The sequence below is a fragment of the Centropristis striata genome, chromosome 1 (assembly GCF_030273125.1).
Source record: "Centropristis striata isolate RG_2023a ecotype Rhode Island chromosome 1, C.striata_1.0, whole genome shotgun sequence".
NCBI lineage: Eukaryota > Metazoa > Chordata > Actinopteri > Perciformes > Serranidae > Centropristis > Centropristis striata.
Genome location: NC_081517.1, coordinates 13,702,606 through 13,723,943, shown reverse-complemented (window position 1 = coordinate 13,723,943; position 21,338 = coordinate 13,702,606). Strand labels below are relative to the sequence as shown.

At 36.8% G+C, this 21,338-nt stretch overlaps 2 protein-coding genes across 3 annotated transcripts in view; one reads left to right on the top strand and one right to left on the bottom strand.

Annotated features, from left to right (window-relative positions):
* Positions 1 to 1,083: 1,083 nt before the first annotated feature.
* Positions 1,084 to 15,282, bottom strand: mrpl45 (mitochondrial ribosomal protein L45). Of its 2 annotated transcripts, XM_059331891.1 has the most exons (9): positions 15,163 to 15,282; positions 14,325 to 14,427; positions 12,546 to 12,741; positions 8,721 to 8,838; positions 7,920 to 8,018; positions 7,489 to 7,537; positions 7,245 to 7,394; positions 5,344 to 5,517; positions 1,084 to 1,708 (listed from the first exon to the last, which is right to left on the bottom strand). In XM_059331891.1, exons 2-9 carry the CDS (start codon positions 14,385 to 14,387, stop codon positions 1,610 to 1,612), a joined length of 948 nt encoding a protein of 315 aa, XP_059187874.1. In that variant the 5' UTR covers positions 14,388 to 14,427; positions 15,163 to 15,282; the 3' UTR covers positions 1,084 to 1,609. The 2 variants fall into 2 exon arrangements, with proteins under 2 accessions (XP_059187874.1, XP_059187882.1); XM_059331899.1 differs by lacking the exon at positions 15,163 to 15,282 and having other exon boundaries at positions 14,325 to 14,437.
* Positions 15,283 to 15,785: 503 nt separating this feature from the next.
* Positions 15,786 to 21,338, top strand: part of npepps (aminopeptidase puromycin sensitive) — a 29,866-nt gene continuing 24,313 nt past the window's right edge. The window contains exons 1-4 of the mRNA XM_059331881.1: positions 15,786 to 16,151; positions 19,584 to 19,668; positions 19,852 to 19,929; positions 20,056 to 20,177. Of these exons, the coding sequence (XP_059187864.1) occupies positions 15,858 to 16,151; positions 19,584 to 19,668; positions 19,852 to 19,929; positions 20,056 to 20,177 (579 nt within the window). The 5' untranslated portion in view covers positions 15,786 to 15,857. The remainder of the gene's footprint in view (positions 16,152 to 19,583; positions 19,669 to 19,851; positions 19,930 to 20,055; positions 20,178 to 21,338) is intronic.

The following is a 21,338-nucleotide window of genomic DNA, read 5'->3' as shown; positions in this document are numbered from 1 at the left end:
TGACTGACTTAATGACAATTCTGCCAATGAATAATATCACTTTATTTATTTATTATAATGTAAAAAAACAACAACATTCCACTACTTAAAGAAGCAATGCCAAAAATGGCATAAATCACCATAATGCAAGAAATTAAAAATATAGTGAAGTAAACTTCATCATGTCAAAACTTTTTAATGCACTGGACACCAGTTTTACTGAAGTTAGGACAATGAGTTTAACATTAAATTATTTCAATGTTTAGTTATTGCAAAGAACATAAAATTGTACATTTGTGTTGCAGCTAACCTAACATGCTTCCAACTACAAAATAACTACTTTTTAATATAATTTGTTTCATTTTTGGTGAACTACAAAAAGGTATTTGTTCGGTTTCTTCATGCAGATAATGCTAAAAGTTATTATAGTCAATATTATAATATTCATGTCTTGTATTTGAAATAAGAGATTCCTCTGCAATTGATATGCAGACGGTCAGTTATACGAGAGAAACAAAACAATTTGTGGATTAGTCAAAGATATCTTATGACCATTAGATTTTTTTTATAATTAGCTTATAGTTTCTTTACATCAAGAGTGGCTCCATATTTCCATGTCTGACATCAATAAGTACCATTTTAAAGATCCTAAGTTTCAGATACAGACGATTGCAACTTTTTAAAAGCGATATTATGTTTGCAAACGTTTTATGAATATAACTTACAACAGGAATTAAACTTTACAATATTATAATTTCTGTATTGGTGTAATTAAGTCACGTCTATGCCAGCAATCTGTGAAATCAGGTGTTTTGTTTTTCAGCACTTCTGCAGCAGTGATTTTTTAAATTTTCCATTTGGTGATCTCAAGGTTTTTTTTGTCAATGGAGTGATCTAATTTTGTGAGCATTGTTGCATGTTAGTGTGTGTTTTGAATGAGCGTGCTGTAATTTGTTGTCAAAGGAAAAAAAAGTATATATATATATTTATTGTTGTAACACATCCCTTGATTTGCATAGAGAAATTTTGTATTGTAATATCTTCTATGAAAGATTATTCTGATATAAAAGAAAAAAATGATAATAATCCACTGAAATCTGAAAATTCTGATGTGAAAAGTTACAGATGGGACACTTTATTTTTGTATTTCCTGAGGTCAACATGCAGTATATTCATCACAGAAATAAACCATTCAATTTCTGGAGATCTGTATGTTTTATTCTTATACATGTACACATTAAGTTAGTTGTAAAAACAATATGAACATGTGTGAAACAAATCTGAAGAAAGGAGCTTTTATTATGGTGATTATTCCAGACTGCTGTGTGTGTGTGTGTGTGTGTGTGTGTGTGTGTGTGTGTGTGTGGTGATGTGTTGCAGGGAGAAGCAGCAGCTTTATTGGCTGCACGACTCAGTAATTTGTTCACACTAAAACTCACCTGCTGCTTCCACCGTTTCAACACCCAACAGCATTTTTCAAACAGATAAGAGCCTCCAAAGGAAGCCTGGTTTGCTGCCAAATTGGACAAACTAACCAACCACAGCCAAAAATGTAAGCAACAATTTGGCTCATGGCTGCTGATAATGTCCCGACTATGGTTTGAAGAAAAGAGCAGCGCCACCCGGTGGACTATTTGTTCCACTGAACCGCCTCTGGTTTGGAGACTTTATAGTTCAGAGCATCAAACTCTTGTCCTGGTTTCAGCTCTGGTCCGGGAATCATGACAGTCTGGAGGGGAAAGAGAGCAGAGGAGCATTAACTATGAAATACATTGAAATCAATCAGTGGTGGAAGAAGTACTAACAAGAACTTATACTGAAGTAAAACATTGTTTTAAGTCATGCATTCATAATTAAACTAAATTAGACTTTATTGATCCCACAACGGGGAAATTCATTTGTCACAGCTGCAAAAACAGAAGTAAAAGGTGTGAATATAAAAACACAGAAATAAATAAAAAGGGCAAACACAATGAACAGACAGAAATGTCCTTAGTCATATGCAATAAACAAACAAAGTGCAAAGATGACCAAAACAAGTACTAAAACGTAAAATGGCCATAGTATAAATAATATTGGTAAGATAAGTAAAATCACTTAAGTGTTAGCATCAAAATGTACACAAAGTATTAAAATAAAAGTGCTAATTATGCAGAATGGTTCCATTTGAGAATATATATATTATTGACTTTTGATTATTGTTGCATCTACATTTCTGTGCAAAAGTGCATGTGAAAAAAATGCTGTACAATAAGAATGCTTTCAAAAATAGAAATTAGTTTATTTTTTATCAATTAACAAAATACAAAGTAAGTGAACAGAAGACTTGCACAGTATTATTACTATAAATAACTTGTAAAAGTTGTAAAACTTATTTTACTATCACTGCTGGGTAGCTTCTCCTATTAAAAAATATATAACTATTTATTAGTTGATGTGTATTTTGTATGAATATCCTAAATCTGTAAGTAATTAGGTGTTTATGTGTGAACCTTTAAATGCAGCAACAAACTGGTCAGAAGTTCAACAGGAATTAATATTCCGGTATATAGTATATTTAGTGTATAAACGGAATTTAACTGAACAGATCAGCCTTTGAGATCAGTATTAGTGTATCACTACATGATATTTTGTTTTATATATTTGTGAAGAAAGAATCAGTTTCAGAATTCTGTGAATTAAATCAACAAAATCACACAAGTGTTACTCGACTAAAAATTTTAGTCTAAGACAGCTTCAGTTTTTAAAAATAATAAATTCTTGGAACAAAGCTAACTTGTTTGGAGGTTTAACTGGTTAACTAAACAGCAGCTGTGATTGTATAAAAATCTGTTTTTTTTCCATCTCGGTTTAATTTCTTGGACGACAGCTAATGGAGGAGCTCCGTTTGAAAGATTGTGACTGACAGGTGGCAGAGCCAAAAATACCCACAAACAACTAGTCAAACCTGAGAGTGAGGAGGAACTGATTTAATATAAAAGAAAATCTCCATGAAATGAATAACTTCAGACAGTTTTGGTATAAACAGTTGATATATAACAAACCATTGTCTGTAAGAGACTTAAATCAATCCTGCTTTTTAATCATATAAACAAGGAGCTCCTTATAATTGCTCTTCTTCCATCAGAACAGAGAGTGAATGTGTCTGCAGCAGAGACTCATGGTGAAGCTTTTTTTCTTTAAGAGTGAGAAACACCTTCCAGGCAACATTACTGCTCCATCTGTCTGGTAAATCTGAGACACAGCAGGGGCTGACTCACACATTTAAGGTGATTATATTCTACGTTTTGCAGTGATGCGTGTCATGCAAGTCAACCTCGATTGCAGTCTTACATCGTGAAGACTGGCGCAGACGGCGAGCACAGAATCCAACAGGGCTTTATGCAGCATTTTACTGAGTCAATTGCACCATATTAGAATAAACTAACAGATCTTCAGGTCATTTAAAGTCCAAGCAATGTAATGCATGTTTTTAAGGTGGAATATCTTATTTCTGCATGACCAAAATATTCATATATGATAGAAGACTTGCCAGTTAATAAGGCAAAATTTCATCCTGTGAGCAACTCAATCAAAACAGAACAACTCTGTATTTACAACTGGTATTTAATACCTGTTGACTGAGGAACATTAGCTCCCCATAATTAAGAGTCAGTTCCCCCAAAAATGCAGAAATCCAATAGGTATCTATCTAAAAAAAAAGGGTTTGGTTTTATTTGTCCAGGTTTTAAAATATCTGAAAGTATAACTGGAATTTACATCTTTCCCAAATCACTTTTGCTTTAACAGCTTTTACTCCACAGTTCATACTCTACAGTTTTCATTGGAACGACTTTCCAATAGAGAAACACTATACAAAAACTATTGAGTATCCAGAGTAAATCCCTCTTAGAAGAGATGTTGCTGTGGAGTATTTTAAATGTAATTGTTCAATGATGCAAGCACCATAAACACCATTTGCCTTTATCATATTTAAAGCAGAGGCAGAAATCTTCAAATTGTTGCAGATCAAATAAAAGTAAATAGTCAACAACAGCTTTGCATGCTCCTTTTGTGAAGTCATTTGGTTTTGATGAGTTGCTTGTCAAAAAAAACTAAGAAGTCTAAAGAAACTGAACAGTCTGAACTGACGAATGATGAATTTCAGCACGGAAAAAAGGTCTATGTCCAAACCATTCTGGCTCATAAGTTTGACAAAACAATCCTCAATTTCTATTCTTTCCTAGGTTTAATCACAGGGTTTTTTATGCAAGCTATTGCTGATTTCATGTGTAAAAGTCGAGTAAATGGACCTTGAGATGGCATTTGTGTGCAAAAGTACTACTTTTTAAGTCAGGAATGAACTCGGACATTTAATTTTTGTAGAGACAGTACAATACATATTTATCCTCTTACCTTTAGAACTATTTATCTAATCTAGATTGTTTTGGTTTGTTACAGAGGGCTGTCTGTCTTCTCTTGAGTTTAATGGCACAAAGCATCAAAAAGCATTAAATAAACTCAACAGCAATGTGTCTTTCCATAAATCATGACCTGGTTATTTGTGATTAACACACTTTTTATGAGCTATAGAACTATTTTCTTTCTACCAAACTACACCAACCAGCCATATCAAAGTGCATAAATAGCACTACAGGCAAGAGGAAATGTTTTATTTTGGGCTGAACTGTCACTTTAGGTTTCACTGGATAACTTTGTTTGTGAGCGATGTCGTGACTGAACTGAGGTCGTGTAATAAAACAATAACCAAAGGTGACACATGCTTTTCTTACACACATAAAAGCCACTCCCTTACTGAAAATATTTTATGATTTGATAACAGTCCATTTGTTGCTCTTCCGGGCCAGTTTATTAGGTACACCTGGCGAGAACTAATGCAACGGCTCTGCAATAAATCTGAAGTTTTCGTTTTTTAGTAGTTCCTGGTGCAGTTTAATTGTATTGTGCTTTGTGGAGAAGTGTTGCTAATATTTAGTCCACTCATTGATAAAAAAGTGGGAAAAAACTCAACTTTAAAAATGTTGGATTTATTAAAGAGCTTTAATATTAGACTCGTAACACTCCTGACAGTTTGTTAAACTGGAGCAGTGTTTGGACTTTAAACTAACAGCCTCTGTTTTAGGGGAACTTAAAGATGTTTAAAAGCAACAGCGAGGAAGAGAAGAATAATTTAGTGAACAAATAAAATGAAAGTGAAAAGCTTGAAATACTAAAAACTGACCTTGTTCATGTGGTCATTAAAGTGACGTATGGACCGACCAGTTAATAAAGGCTTTTTCAAATTTTATTTTGTGCCTTGGACGTCTGCCCTTTTTCTTCTACTAAAAGATAAATGTTGTCAGCGGGTGCAGAGCGGAGGGTCACCTTAATAATCGGGTCTTTGGCCGGAGCCCAGGACGGCACGATTTTCCCGTGTAACCTCCAGCAGCCGTAGGGGTTGACGAGGTGTCGCTCTATGACCAGGTACTCTAGGACGTCCTTCGGCTGCTCCTCGTTGCCCAGCATTAGCCTGCCGAAGCGGTCATAGATGGCCAGAGTCTGCAGGACGAGACGGCAGAGAAGACGGTTGTCTAAATCCTGATTGTAATACCATCTTTAACCCACAAAACGGTGCTTAAATTAGCCTAATTTCTAGATAGGTTACATTAAAAACAGCTCAGGTTGAAGTGTTGTAAATTGGTGTAACAGCTCAAAATATACCCCCTCCCCAGACTACACCAGGGGTTACAGACTCTACCTCGAAAATTCAGATTATACCCACCTTGCGTTTTTCTATAAATAAGTCTATATTTTGGGCTCAACCAGACTATATCTTTCCTGTCCAGATTATACCTCCAATAAATAAGTTAACTTGGGGAATAATATACCGGATATAGTATGAATTACTAGATAAAATACAATTACAAATGTAGAAATTGGACAAACATTAGGAAGTGGCGATCACAAAGTCATCAGATTTGACCCTAACTTAACAAATAGATAAGAGAATTGTATCAGACTTCAGAAAAGCACATTTTATGGGTTAGAGCAGGCATGTCCAAACTATTCCACAAAGGGCCGTGTGGCTGCAGGTTTTCATTCCAACCAAGCAGCAGCACACCAGACTTGACTCAGTTAATCAACTGATCTCAGTCTTCAGACAGTTGATTGGTCAAACTGTGTGCTTTTGCTTGGTTGAAACAAAAACCTGCAGCCACACGGCCCTTTGTGGAATAGTTTGGACATGCCTGGGTTAGAGTGATTAGGAATGAGGAGGTGGTATTACCTCACCAGGGCCAAAACAAGTGAATTAGCAACCAGTGTTTACAATGAAACATGAGCTTGTATATATAAACTTATATCTAGTTGGTACTTGATTAGATTGCAATGACATTTAAGGGATTTAAATTGTGTGTTTTAGTTTCTAAAAAGGTTGCTAAAAGGCTGTTCAGCGTGAGAAATATGATAAAAAATCTATATAATATAATATATAATCTTAATATCTGAGTGTGTTACAAAACATAGTTACAGAACTCTTATAGGGTTTATGAGTACATGTAGGAGGGTATAATGTGTTTATTCTGGCCTAGGAGAGGTTTGAAATAGCCTAGCCCAGGGGTTTGCAACCTGCGGCTCCGGAGCCTCATACAAAATGAAACGGTTATTTCTTTAAATTTTATTTTCATCTATCACTGGTGTAGGCCCAAAGCAATTGGATTCTATAATTGTTGAAATGTGCAATTTATAAACAGCATTAAAAAATGTTTTAGTCAACTAAAATGTGAATCATAGCCCATGAAAGTCTCCGGCCTGGTACCTTAACCTCTAAATTTGGCCAACTTCAAGTTTAGTTTCTTCAGAGTCCTCGCTGCAAAATTTGACAAAATCATACTAATAAATGCTTATAATGAACCATTAGTAGTGTTGAGAGGCTAATTTGGACTTCTTATGCTATTTTAGCTTCATTGTAAGGCTCAAAAGAAGGTTTGTGGCTCCATTCAGACATTATTTCTCTTTATTTAGGCTCTTGTGAGTAAAGGTTGCCGACCCCTGGCCTAGCCTGTTTTATATCCCAGGGTATATTCTGGGCACTTTAACCCCAGTATATTAATGGGGCTAATGGGATGTTTTTTTGTCTAAATATACCAAGAACCGTCCATGAGGAATGGCAATACTTGGTTAAAAATGTTGACATCAGAAGAAGCTGTATTGGTGATATTTGACAAAATAAGAACAACCAACACACTTGGAGAAAAAGCTCTGCAGGAAAGTAGTCGGAGTCGTACCTGTTTGGAGTGCATGCGGACCGTCACCTGGCCGTACAGGTTGCCTTTGGTGACCATGTCGGGGCAGCGGGCGTGGACCACTCTGGGCGGCTCCAGGGACTCGATAAACTTCCACCTGATTGTCTTGTAGCGGTTCCCCCTCGTCATCTCCTGAACACAGAACAGACGGGAAGGAATTCTAATGACTGGGGGATTTTTTTTTATGAAACTAAATTCGGGAAAAACTTCCAGAAGAAGAACTCACAGGGTAACACCGCTCTGTCACTAAGGAGTGAAGCTTCACCTTGTTGAAACTGCAAACAAACAAACAGGCAGGTGTTAATCTTCCCCTTAAAAAAAGAATTCAAGGAGAACATTTTGTTATCACCTCACACACGGTCTCATCTAGAAAATAAATCTTTAATTCGAGGCCATTTGATTCACCTAAAAGAGCAGTTAATGCACATAAAGTTGTACAAACACGACATCAGTACATCAGCTCTGCACGTTTTGAGAACCAAGAAGACCAAAGCCAGTTTTTGAGTGTTTTTTCCCCACTTTGCAGCCGAGCTGAAGGCAGCACGAGCCGATCTCTCACTTCTATAACAAATGTCTCACTGTGACATCCAGCTTCCCTGCCTGAACACGAGGCGGAGACGAGCCGTGAGGTGACAGACAGACAGCTCGTTTTCTTACTTTGTCAGGGCGTCGTGGGCCTCGATGAAGATTTCTTGAGCTCGCTCTGCAAAATCCTTTGATGTGAACTGAGAGTCGTGCTCTTTGATTTTACGAAACCTGCAAGAAAATACAAGAAAAACAATCAGATTTTTAACATTTACTGTGAAGAGAATTATCTAAAGATGTTTTCTTTTTCTTTTTTTGGGAAAAGTTAAATATTTCTTTAGAGGCTCAGCAGCCAATTTTTATAAAAAAATGTTTTTTAAAATCTCTCATCACATATGTTAACACCCTCACCTCTCTGGACTCCCACTGAATCGATTTGATGCATCCAATTTTTATTTTTTTATCATTTTTTTAGTGAGCACACTGGGCATCCTGCATTTATTTATCTATTGTTATTATTATGATTATTATAGAATTTTCTCTCTTCTGTTTTGCCTCCAGGTATATAATAACTATATATTTTATTTTGTTGTATTTATTTCTTCTTTTTTGCTTATTATTATTATTATTATTATTATTTATGTACCTATTTATCTTCACCTACTAATTAATTATTTTTATTTTATTTTATTTTTTTATTATTATTATTCATTTTTTATTTATTTTCTCTCCCTCTTTTTTCTTAGGGGTTGTCTTTTCTTCGTTCTAATGTACTGGTTAAAATGTGGATAACAGCTGTAGAATAACTTCATATCTTGTATTGATGCTTATGAAATGCTGATCTTCAATAAAAAAAGTAACTGCCACTTCTAGATATGATTGACAATAAAACATCAGTCCATGAACACCAGGAGGAGTAAGAGAAAGTCTTACGCGAGCTGTGAGCTGGCGCTCTGTCGCAGCTGCTCTGTTCGCTGCTTCAGACCTTCTTTAGATAGAGTGGAGAGACGAGCATCGCCCTCCGGGGGAATGTAGGGGTCAAAGATTCCAGCTGCAAAGACATCAGACATCGATAATCAATCAGTATGCTATGTATCTCATGATGAAGACAGCAAATGTCTTTATCCAGATGATAACTGGATGTCTGGATGAGTTTCTGTACTAATTACCAAAACAATATTTTTTTTCTGAAACTTCTGTAAAATGTGAATATGATCGTTGACTATGTAACCTTTTCTGTCATTTAACAAAAGAAAACATGGTTGTTCTTCATGTTTCTGATAATTTTCATCAATAGAATATATAAAATAGTGAAAACTACACTGTATTCCAAATTATTATGCAACTGAGTTTTTTCTCCGATTTTCCTAAATAGTTGATGCAAATGACAGTCAGCATAATTTAAGTCATCAACCGTTAGTTTAATGAATTGTAATGTGATTGGACAAACCTCCAAATGATAACAGTATTTTTTCAAAAATAAAAAACTTAAAATGCACTGTTCCACATTATTACGCATGACAGAGTTTTATAACATTTTATAGGTTTTTAAGAACTGAAAATGCTCATTTTTGGATTTTACAGCATTCAGAGGTCATATTTACTGAAATCAAAAGCTATTTCAATCAAAATCATCTTAACAGGTCAAGTTACATTTTAACATAGGAGCCCTTATTTGATATCTTTCACTTGAGGATGCTCCAAAGGTTCTCAATAGGTTTGAGATCAGGGGAGGATGGGGGCCACACCATGAGTTTCTCTCCTTTTATGCCCATAGCAGCCAATGATGCAGAGGTATTCCTTGCAGCATGAGATGGTGCATTGTCATGCATGAAGATGATTTTGTTACGGAAAGCACGGTTCTTCTTTTTGTACCATGGGAGAAAGTGGTCAGTCAGAAACAGGAACATAATTTACAGAGGTCATTTTCACACCTTCAGGGACTCTAAAGGGGCCGACCAGCTCTCTCCCCATGATTCGGCCCAAAACATGCCTCGCCACCTCCTTGCTGACGTCGCAGCCTTGTTGGGACATGGTGGCCGTCCACCAACCATCCACCACTCCATCCATCTGGACCATCCAGGGTTGCACGGCACTCATCAGTGAACAAGACTGTTTGACAATTAGTCTTCATGTATTTCTGGGCCCACTGCAGCCATTTCTGCTTGTGAGCATTGGTTAGGGGTGGCCGAATAGAATAACTGATAGAATAACGCATAACTGCAAGCCTCTGGAGGATCCTACACCTTGATGTTCGTGGTACTCCAGTGGCACCAGCAGCTTCAAATATCTGTTTGCTACTTTGTAATGGCATTTTAGCAGTTGTTCTCTTAATCTGATGTTTTTGTCTGGTAGAAACCTTCCTCATTGTGCCTTTATCTGCACAAACCCGTGTGTGCTCTGAATCAGCCACAAATCTCTTAACAGTACGATGATCACGATTACGTTTTCGTGAAATATCTAAAGTTTTCATACCTTGTCCAAGGCATTGAACTAGTTCATGCTTTTCGGCAGCAGAGAGATCCTTATTCTTTCCCATATTGCTTGGAAATGGTCATCTGCTTAATAATGTGGAATGCCCTTCTTAAGTAGTTTTTCCTTAATTGGGCTCACCGCGCAAACTAATTATCACAGGTGTCTGAGATTGATTTCAGTGATCCAAAGAGCCCTGAGACACAATACCATCCATGAGTTTAATTGGAAAAACAAAAAATGTAATCTTTATAACACATTTGCGTAATAATTTGGAACGCGGTGTAAATAACAATTACCAGGCTACAAGTAAATAGAGGTGTGAATCAGCGTATCGCCCCCACGTTATGATTTTATCCCAATACTTGAGTCACGATACGATATGATTGCGATTTGAAGAATTGTGCGATATGGTGAGTATTGCTATGCAATACAGTCATAGAAACAATTATTAGACCAGCGTTGATTTCTTCAATTTCTTGTCCATTTCAATACCTGGTACAACTAAAGGTAGATTTTTTTGGACAAATATAATGATAACAACAAAAATAGCTCATAAGAGTTTAATTTAAGAGCTGATATCTAGTTATTTTCCATGGTTTTCTTGATAATAACCAAAATAATTATCAAGAAAACCATGGAAAATGTCTAGATAGCAGCTCTTAAATTAAACTCTTATGAGCTATTTTTGTTGTTATCATTATATTGGTCCAAAAAAAATCTACCTTTAGTTGTACCAAGCATTCAAATTTAAATTAAACTCAATCAAAACTTGTTTTGTCCAATAAGAGAAAATCCTCAGTGTACTTCTCTCACTTCAGTCTTTTTACTTCTCCACAATGAGAGTCAAACCCACAGACTGACCAACAAAGTCTTCAGTCAAACTGAACTGAACTGATATCAAACATGTATGGACGACAACGACTGCAGCATTTTCTCAAACTTTCACAAACAACAAGCTTCACTGCTCTCAATTTTGTTGAATGAAACATAAAAAAAGCCGAACTTTGCAGCGTTATTTTGACATCTTCCCACATGGTGCCTAAAGATTCCTTAGATCTTTTAGTTTCATATGATACCAGTATCTCCATATTCCTGAAAGTGAGCCCACTATGGCCTCTGGAAAAGAAAAAAGAAAAAAACGGCGAAAATCGATATAATATTGTCAAATATCACGTTACTATGCTGTATCGATATTTCCCCCCACCGCTAAAATTAAACAGCCTAAATGTGACCTCATTTAACTGAGATTGAGTCCGATTAAACAAACGCACAGTGTCGTTTGTTGATGTTGTGAAGTAGCCTGGGACACTGGGAGTTGTCGGTTGCTGGTTAGGATTCTTTCAGTGTTCATCATTTAGGATGTAATTTATCAGGAGCCTAATTATTCACAGATGTCTCCTTCTCTCAATACAAACTCAACCACTGATGAAAACAGCTAAAAACACTCAATAAAGCATTTTGGCGAACAAAGGGCACAGTGAAGGGACTGTGAGCCAAGCTGCTGCTCTTGTTTGCTTAACCTTGTTTCTCTGATAACTTAAGATAATTTATTTGGTTAAAAATAGCGTTAAAACCCACCAAGATATATCATAAAAAGGTGGCTTAAAGTTATTTCAGGACAGCTTCTGACAGACATCCACACTACCAAAAGAAACAGTCTTACCTTGATTCAAGTCAAAGATTTCTCAGGCTTTGACAATTGTTGGAAAATTTGGGATCAAATAAGTACACAACAACAAATATATAACATAAATTAGGTTGAGTAGTTTAATATTATTTTAACCCTCATACACCTCTTCAGAAAATGTTAATCTATTACACTTAACATGCAAAAACATATTCACTTCTTAAAAAGTGCCATAAAAATATTATTTATGAATATTTTTTTTAACTTTCATTGCATTAAATCTTTTGACCAACTCCAGTCCTGATCATAACTATCAAATTTACATGTATTTCTTAAATCATTTTAACCCTTTAATGTCCTTTTAGGAATGTAAACCAACATGTTTTAATGTTACATTTTATACTTTTGAAGAAGAATGTGAATTCCGCCAACTTTTGACACATATATAAACTTACTGATCATCATCTTCATTGTTTTATCCCTCCAACGTCTGATACTATATTTGATAAATAAACTAGAATATTGTTAATAAACCAACTCCTTAAAGCCTTCACAGTCTTCACATTCCACCATTCAAAAATAGAAGACTCCAGCAACGGCAATAACTTCATCTGCTCCTGTCTGGATGAAATAAAGACATTTATTATTATAATCACCGGTGCATGAGATGTTGATGGGCCTCTCTATGTACTCCTGTCTGAAGACGATGCCTGCTGCTCGGGCCCGGGCCTCCGTGTTACTTTCCTTCTTCCCCTTCAGCTTGACCGCTGGGGGGATGAAGTATCGTTTCTTGGTCCGGACCGGCAGGTAAAGTGGGATGGGGTGCCGCAAGTCCAAAGACGCCTCGGCATTCTGGGAAAAATGTGTGTTTTAATACAAGATAAAACTTTATTTACTCCGAGTGAAGTTAATGTGCAAAAGAGTGCCAATATATGAAGTGCAAAGAAAACACAATATGGACATAAATTGACAGATTATAGTACAAACCTGATTGGTACAAACCTGAAAAACCTATACTAAAAGAAAAACAAGAAAATCCTCACATTTGTAAAGCAAGGACTGTGACATTTTTTTTTGCATGAAAAGGATTTAACAATTAATAAAATACTGTTTCTGACAAATTTTCCATGAATCAACTAATTGTTTGGGCTGTACTCTTGGGTAGCTTACTTTAACAGTTTTCTTAAATGAAAATGGCCAAAAACACACCATTTATCATAGAAAGAAACTGTAATAACAGTCATTTTGGTCGGAATTTAAACTTTCTGGCAGTCCTTAAATGGATCATCAGTTACATATGTTTCCATTGACCAAAACGAAGCATTTTGATATTTTTGCCAACATCACTTCATTCTACATGTGTCATTTAAAACATAACCAAAACTGAACCATTTGGAATAACTAGATCCCGTTAAAAATATTAAATCTGCCCCTCAGATAAGATACAAATGTATTCATCCCACAGTGGGGAAATATAGTCATCATGGCAGCTCAAGATACAGATTTTGTATTTCACAGATATTGCACATTTGAGAAAAAAAATAGATCAATGAATAAATACATCAGCGACACTGTGAAGCCATGATTGATTCTGCTGATACGAACGGTCACGTGACAAATATTCACTGAAAATCTGTTTACACAGAGCAGAGCGGAGAGGACAGGAGAGGCTGTTTACACAGAGCAGAGAGGAGAGGACAGAAGAGACGGTTTACACAGAGCAGAGAGGAGAGGACAGGAGAGGCTGTTTACACAGAGCAGAGCAGAGAGGAGAGGACGGAAGAGGCTGGAAACATGCAGTACTTCAATATTTACAATATGAGGAGACACCATTTTTCCCTCCAATATGCATAAGTTTCTTATGGGCACTTGGGAAAGTGTTTATATAAAAATTAAATTTCATTTGAATTTTTAAAAAATATATCAGAGAAATTCAACTTGTTTTTTTTAATGATTTCTGTCATTCTGTGTTATTCTGCACAAAGACATGTTTGAGTTGTTCCCACTTCTAGCCATGATTGTGCGGAGTCCACAGAGCTGCATGACTTATAGATTTATATAGATTTTATATATTTCTTTTAGATCTTTTTTGGTGAATGTATGTCTTTAAGTGGTCATTTTACATCTTTTTGTAATTTTGTGCTTTATTTTTTTTTAACACCTGCACAGTAACTAAAGCTGTCAGACAAATGTAGTGGAGTACAAGTATAATATAGCATTAAATGTGAGTGCTTTAATAAAGTATAAGAAGCTGAAACATGAAGTATTCCTCCTTGTCTCTCTGGTGTCCTGACAGTTAGCCACCGTTAGCTAAGCTAGCTCCTTCAGGAGTAATTCGGAGTACAACGACTCCATAACGAGCCAAAACAACGGCTTAGACAAAACAATGATTGTTTGTATTTAATGAATTAAGGAGCTATTAAATGTCCCATTACCTTCAAACTGCTGCATGTTGCCCTGTGAAGAGCAACCAACGTCCTCCTCATGGGCATCGCCATCTTTCCACCATTTGTCGAAACTGTACACTTCCGTTTTCCTCTTTCAAAATAAAACTCTCATTTAATGAACTGACGTCGGTGGGCTTTTTTTGTTTGTTTTTTTGGTGTGTTGATCAAAAAAAGATATTATAATGTTATTATTTTTAACCTAACCAAATATATGGATTTCGGCACAAAATGTGGCTTGCCATATAAGGTTAGTTATTGCTATTTTTCTGGGTTTTTTATTTTTCTATTTCTGTCTATTTTTACCCAGACTAATCAGATTTACTCAGATATTTTACTTAAGTAGAAATACCAAACTGTAACAAAGAAACAAGTAAAGGTCCTGCATTCAGAATCATACTTAAGAAAAAAGTGCTGTACTGGAATTAAAACATACTTTAATTATACAATACTGATATAATTAAAACATGTTTAAAAATAAAAAAATAACTTTTTTTAATGGATTATAATTATTAATTCATTAATGTGAACATCACTTTAATGTTGGAGATGATATGGCTAATTTAGCTGTTGAATGTCATTTTCATTGTTTAATATACTACTTGGTAGTTTAAACTATAATAATACCTCATAATTTAGTTGATTTACATTTTGTATTAATAATTTGGTTGCTCGTATATAGTTCTTATGATATACTCAATTACATTAAAAAACATATTGAAATACATGTTTGTTCTAGTATAGCAGCTCACCAATTAACATAGTGACAATATTGACAGAAAATGTGAATATTAGGCCTATATGTATAATATACGTATAGTATGCCAACCTAGCAGCAGAAGCAGAGGGACGGGGATGGAAAGTGAGCGTCTGTCCAGTGGAGGTGGGCTGCAGAGGTTTCGTAGCCAGCTCCACCACAAGGCTGCTGAAAGAAGTTGGGATCAGAGAGCAGGCCCAGCGGAGGACAATCAAAGAACTTGGCAATGTCGCAGAAAGGAGCAGTCACTGGCTGTGGCTGAAACGTAGGGACGCAACATGGGCTGCTAGATAAATGGTCACGAGGAGCCACCATGCGACACACACCCAGGTTTTGATCAGCCTGTGGTGGGCCAACCTTGGCAGAAGGTGTCTTGAGATAAGTGGCCGAAACACCTAATGAAGCTGGGGCACACAACTGACGATGTGTTGCACTGGGGGCACCCAGCGATCTTGGCCAAGTTCCCACCCACCCATGAGTACTCCAACCTAATTTGCTGTGCTGATAGTTAGGGACAGGTAACATCTAGTCCTAATAAGAATCTTTCACAAAAGCAACATTTCTTTGTAACAAACAATGTAAAAACAATGTTCCAGCTGCCCCAGTCTCCCCTAGTATAGAATTCTTATGATACGCATACGTGCGCGTACGCACGCTGACACGACGTGATGACGTTGCGTGCGTGTAGGTGGACGCTGGTTAACGTGAGTAGTTTGTGCTGTGTGCGGGGAGAGGACTGTAGCTGGCCGTGCTGGAGGCTCCAGTTGATGTTGCTGCTCCTGGGCCGCAGGGTTCCGCTCTCACTCCTACACAGACTCACTAGCTGCTGTCCGCCCTCACTGTCGAAGCCCGTTCTACTCAGTTCTGTATCAATTAAACTCAGAGCGATAACTAGAGTTACACACAGCGCCGTCTTCGCTGACCAAAATACAGGAACCATGCCCGAGAGGAGGCCCTTCGTACGGCTACCGACTGACGTCTACCCCGTCAACTACGGCTTGTGTCTGAAGCCCGACCTCATCGACTTCACCTTTGAAGGCAAGCTGGAGGCGCTGGTGGAGGTATGTTGACCCAGAGCGGCTGGCTACATACACGGATGGATCTGTCTGTGTGTGGCGGGGATCTTGTTATGTAACGTTACCAGCTAATGTGCCGTGTTGGACTGATCACGGCAGATTGTTAGCCACTAGCCCAGCAGCACCAGTCACCTAGCTGACGTTAGCTCGTGTAGACGTTAGCTGCCTAGCCGTCATATGACGGGCTCACACTGACTGAATGGGAACATATATATATTTCTGTCACTAGCCAGAAGCTAATTGGAGCTAGCTAGCACAACAGTCCCGACTCACGTTAGCTTAGCCGTGGACATTAGCCTCGCTAACAGGCGCTTTGCAATGCGCTTAATGTGTTTCAAGAGCAGTGTGTTGTATGCCAGCAGCGTTAACCCTTTACCTACACTAGTGCATCACGACAAATCGCGATCAATTAATCTGTGATAGATTAACGCAGTGGTTAACTAGCAGCTAGCGGCTAGCTAACGCTCACTAATGTTTGCTAAATCATGGCAACATCATGTCGCCCCCTCCCACCCGCTGCCTCTCTCACTGTGGGGAAAGAAGTACTCTGATCCTAAAAGTACTATTGCCACTTTAAGTTTACTACACTATATGTGAAATAACTGCATTGAAAACCTCCCTGAAGTAGAATTAAATGTACTTAACGTATAACAAGAAAGTAATGTGCAGTAAAATGCTCCTTGTCAGTGTATTACATGAATTAAGTGATTTAATAATACTGCTGGATTAATGTTCATGTCGCATTTTACTGCCGTAGATGTTTTAATGTTTTTTCTCATTTTAACTAACACTAAAAAAATCTTGTGACATCCCACTACTGGTTACTTTCTTTCTAAACAACGTTTATTAGATTAAAAAAGTAGCTATACTTTAAAATATTTAAAGACGCTGTATGAAAACATAAGCTTAATATCCTTATCGAAAGCTGCTCACATTCTTATAATAAATAAATACACTTTATGCAGTGTTACTTCCAGTGGTAAAAGAAGTATTCAAATCCTGAAAGTACTATTGGCACCTTAAATTTACTGCACTACAAGTGAAAGTACTGCATTGAAAACCTTCCTGAAGTAGAAGTAAAATGTACCTAACGTATATCAAGTAAGTAATGTGCAGTTAAATGTTCCCTGTCAGTGTTTTGCTGTATGTTTTTGAATTAATATTACTACTGAATTAATGTGTATGTTGCATTATTGCTGTAGATGTTTAAAGTTTTTGCTCAATTTAACTTGTACTGTAAATAGCAACTCTCACTCTACTTACTTTCCACTATTTCTTACTTAATTTCTTATCAAGATTACAAAGTGCTTTACACTAAATAAAGTAGCTATATATTAGAGTATGTAAAGGCCCACTGTAGAAAACATCTTAAAGTTTGATATCCTTATTCTAAAAATAAATAAAAACTGTATACAATGTTACTTCCAGCGGTAATATAAGTATTCAGATCCTGAAAGTACAAATACTTCAATTTAATTTGCTCCACTACATGTGAAAGTACTGCAATGAAAACATTCTTGAAGTATAAGCAAAATGTACTAAACGTATAACATGTCAGTAATGTTCCTTGTCAGTGTTTTTCTCTATTATCTATAAATTAATATAACTGCTGCAATAATATGTATGGTGCATTTTACTGCTGTAGATGTTTAAGGTTTTTGCTCATTTTAACTAATGCTGCAAAAGAAAAAAACTTCAACCTTCAGTTTACCACAAATATTCAACGTATAATAGGGGATATTGTCTTTTAACTGGACAGGAAGAGAATGAAAACTGCAATCTGAAACTAACTAAAGCTGAAGTCTGAGATGCAGTGGAGTAGAGGTATAAAGTTGCAACTGGAAATACTTTAATTTGACTTTTGTTGTGTTTAGTAGTTATGGTTAAACTATTCTTTAAATAGTCCTTTGGATAAATATGAGGAATGCACACTGCCTCAGTTGACTTAATAAGTTAGTGAACCAGTAGAATTCCCTGTGACCTCTTGCTAAAGTCTGTGTGGTTAGTAGCTACTATGTAACTAACACATATAACAAACATACCAGCTCACTTTGCATTTATTTCAAGGATATAATTTGTGCCTACTGTGTGTAAACCGCTCCATTGTGCTGGTACAGACACCTGCCAGTTCAGTGTCCTCACACCTGTGCCTGGTTGTAAACACTCACTCAACACACATTATGGGAACAAACAAGACGGACAGCAACATTAAATAAGGGGTAAATGTACTTAAGCAGATATTAGTTTTTCCTTTTGTACATTTCACCGTTCACTAATAGCATATAAACGGCTTCATTATCAGGAACAGATAAAATTATAGAAATATAAAATATATATAATATTTACATATGAAAAAATACTAAGCTACAGTATATAACGCAGAAAAATATAATTGTATAATATATAATTTATTTCAACACAGGACAGGTACCTAAATACAGCTGATGTCAAGAAAACTAACAGCTAAGCAAACGTAACAAACTATTTAGCCTATTCTGCTATGTAATGGCAGAAATAATAATGTGTACATACTATATCAGCCAGTTTGATATAAAAAAAATTGGGCATTGGCCCAAAAACTTCAGGATCAGCCAGGCTTTAATTCTGGTATTGTGACAGCCTTAGAAGAAACAATTCAAGCCAGACATATCAAACATATTTGGAGAAACTTTATTCATTAAAACATCCAGTCAAGATTTGAATATATTTAAATATTCTGTCCTTGTGTTAATTATTGAAATGTTTGTCGGCGGCAATGCAAATCCTCATTTCAGCAAGAACTCGAGTTGAATCTTCCTGAAAGTTGTTTTTAAAGCCTGTGCTTACTAAGAGGTGAAAACTCTCCACCACAGTTTGGTTTAGTAATACCCTGTTTACCTGCAGTCTGTTCAAAGCCTGGGGAGAATACAATAGACCGGAAGAAACTTAAGCAATGTGGCACTTTGCCATCTGCCTGGCATGGTCCATAATTACTGCCTTTCGCCTCTGTGTTACCCTCCCAAGCGTCTCACACAGCAGCAGCGCCCAACCAGCAGTGCCACAAACCGTGAATGTCACTATGACTGCCCTTTCTCAGAACTGCATGGCATCCAAGTGTGCCACTGTGTTTCGGACATTCACATCCGCTGTTTTCACATCACAAGTCAGAAGCCCCATAGTCCGTCTTCCGTTCTTTGTTTTCATCACCTTTTTTTTTTTTAAAACCCTAACTGTTTCTTAATCCTCGAGCAGTTCAGCCTCCTGTCAGTTTAGCTCGATTCATTCCTGTCTCGGCTATGTGATGTTCAGTCTGGATATATACCATCAGAGCTGCATTTGCACTCGTCAAACAAAAAAAAGGGATTGGGATTTGAAATCATAAAACTGCATAGATTTTTTTAGAGTATACTTCAAGCTGTTTTATGTCAATATTTACAGGTTACACAAGCCACAAATCAGATTGTGATGAACTGTGCTGACATCGACATCATCACAGCTTCCTTTGTACCACAGGGAGGAGAAGGTGAGGGTCAGACTTTGACAGATTCTTCTCCTCTTTTATTATTAATCACATTGTCATAAATTAAATTGTACCTTGGATCTTGCTTTCTGGATCACACCTGTTTTTAAATTGCCAAAAAGAGAACAGGAATTATTGCACGCTCTGGCAATCAGCCTCTTTTTCTTCCTCTCTTTTCTTTTTCAGAAATCAATGCCACAGGTTTCAACTATCAAAATGAGGACGAGAAAGTCACCTTGTCATTTCCTAGCGCTTTACAGAAAGGTAAGAAGGGACACTGTTCATTTCTGCTGTTGGTCGTCCCTGTTTTTAAAACATTTATCTGTCATGAATGCTGTTGAATGCTGTTCCTTTGTTCAACTGCAACTCTCCCTGTGCTCGCCCCTCCAGGCTCCGGCATGTTGAAGATAGATTTTGTTGGGGAGCTGAATGACAAAATGAAGGGATTCTATAGAAGTAAATATACAACCGCTGCTGGAGAGAGCCGCTACGCTGCTGTCACACAGTTCGAGGTAGGTTGATGACCTCAAGGGAAATGGGATGTTTTCTTTTGGGAAAGTTGAGTGTGTTGCTTAACCCACTACTTGCCTGTGTTGCAACACAGGAGGGAGTGATGGTCATGTGTTTGTTTTCCAGAATTCTCCTAAAGATGAGGCAATAGCTACAATTTCATTCTATTTATACGTAGTTTTTGAAAATGCTTCATTTGTTTTGTTTTTTGGGTTGTTGAGGCAAAACCAGGTCAGACCAGTCTGGACTCTGACTGGGGGGCTTTCATCAGAACCTGCAGGATATACACCTGCTGTGACAAGCACAGGTTATGACAGATGGCACCACATTAGTTCAGTGACTGTTTACTTGCACACTAACGTTCTACTATTGCTCTGAATTTGATACAGGACATAAAAACTGTTGTGTTTTTGGATATTCGGAATTACCAAACATACAGTCGTGGAAAAGAAAATATTAGACCACCCTTGTTTTCTTCAATTTCTTGTTCATATTAATGCCTGGTACAACTAAAGTTACATTTGTTTGGAAATATAATGATAACAAAAAAATAGCTTCTTGATAATAACCAAAATCATTATCAAGAAAACCATGGAAAAAGGCTAGATATCAGCTCTTAAATTAAACTCTTGTGAGCCATGTTTGTTGTTATTATTATATTTGTCCAAACAGATGTACCTTTAGTTGTACCAGGCATTAAAATCAACAAGAATTTGAAGAAAAAGGATGGTCTCATATTTGTATACATAATATAGTACAAGGTTTTTATTCAGCTGAGAAATGTCTGTTTTTATGTGTCAAATCAAACATCTCATTGATGCAAAAATCCTAAAATCCACTTAGCGCTCCAGCTCAGTAGATTTCAGTGTAACTGTCAATGGCCTGAAGACAGAAATATGTTTGAAAAGAAGCAGTTTGTAGGACGTGTTATCAGACCTTCATAGTGTTTCACACAAAGAGTGACACAAGTAGCTGTGTGTAGAATGAAACAGAGCTTTAGAGAAACATATGCCCAGCCTTCTCTTTCTTTCTTTTACAATTATACAGCCGGACAACTGCTGCTTGAAGTGCGCGTGCATGTTGGTTTAGGCAAAGATGCAACATTTTTTAGATGTAGCCCCTCTCAGTCCTGACTTTAGAAAGGTGTAATGTTGAGGGATATC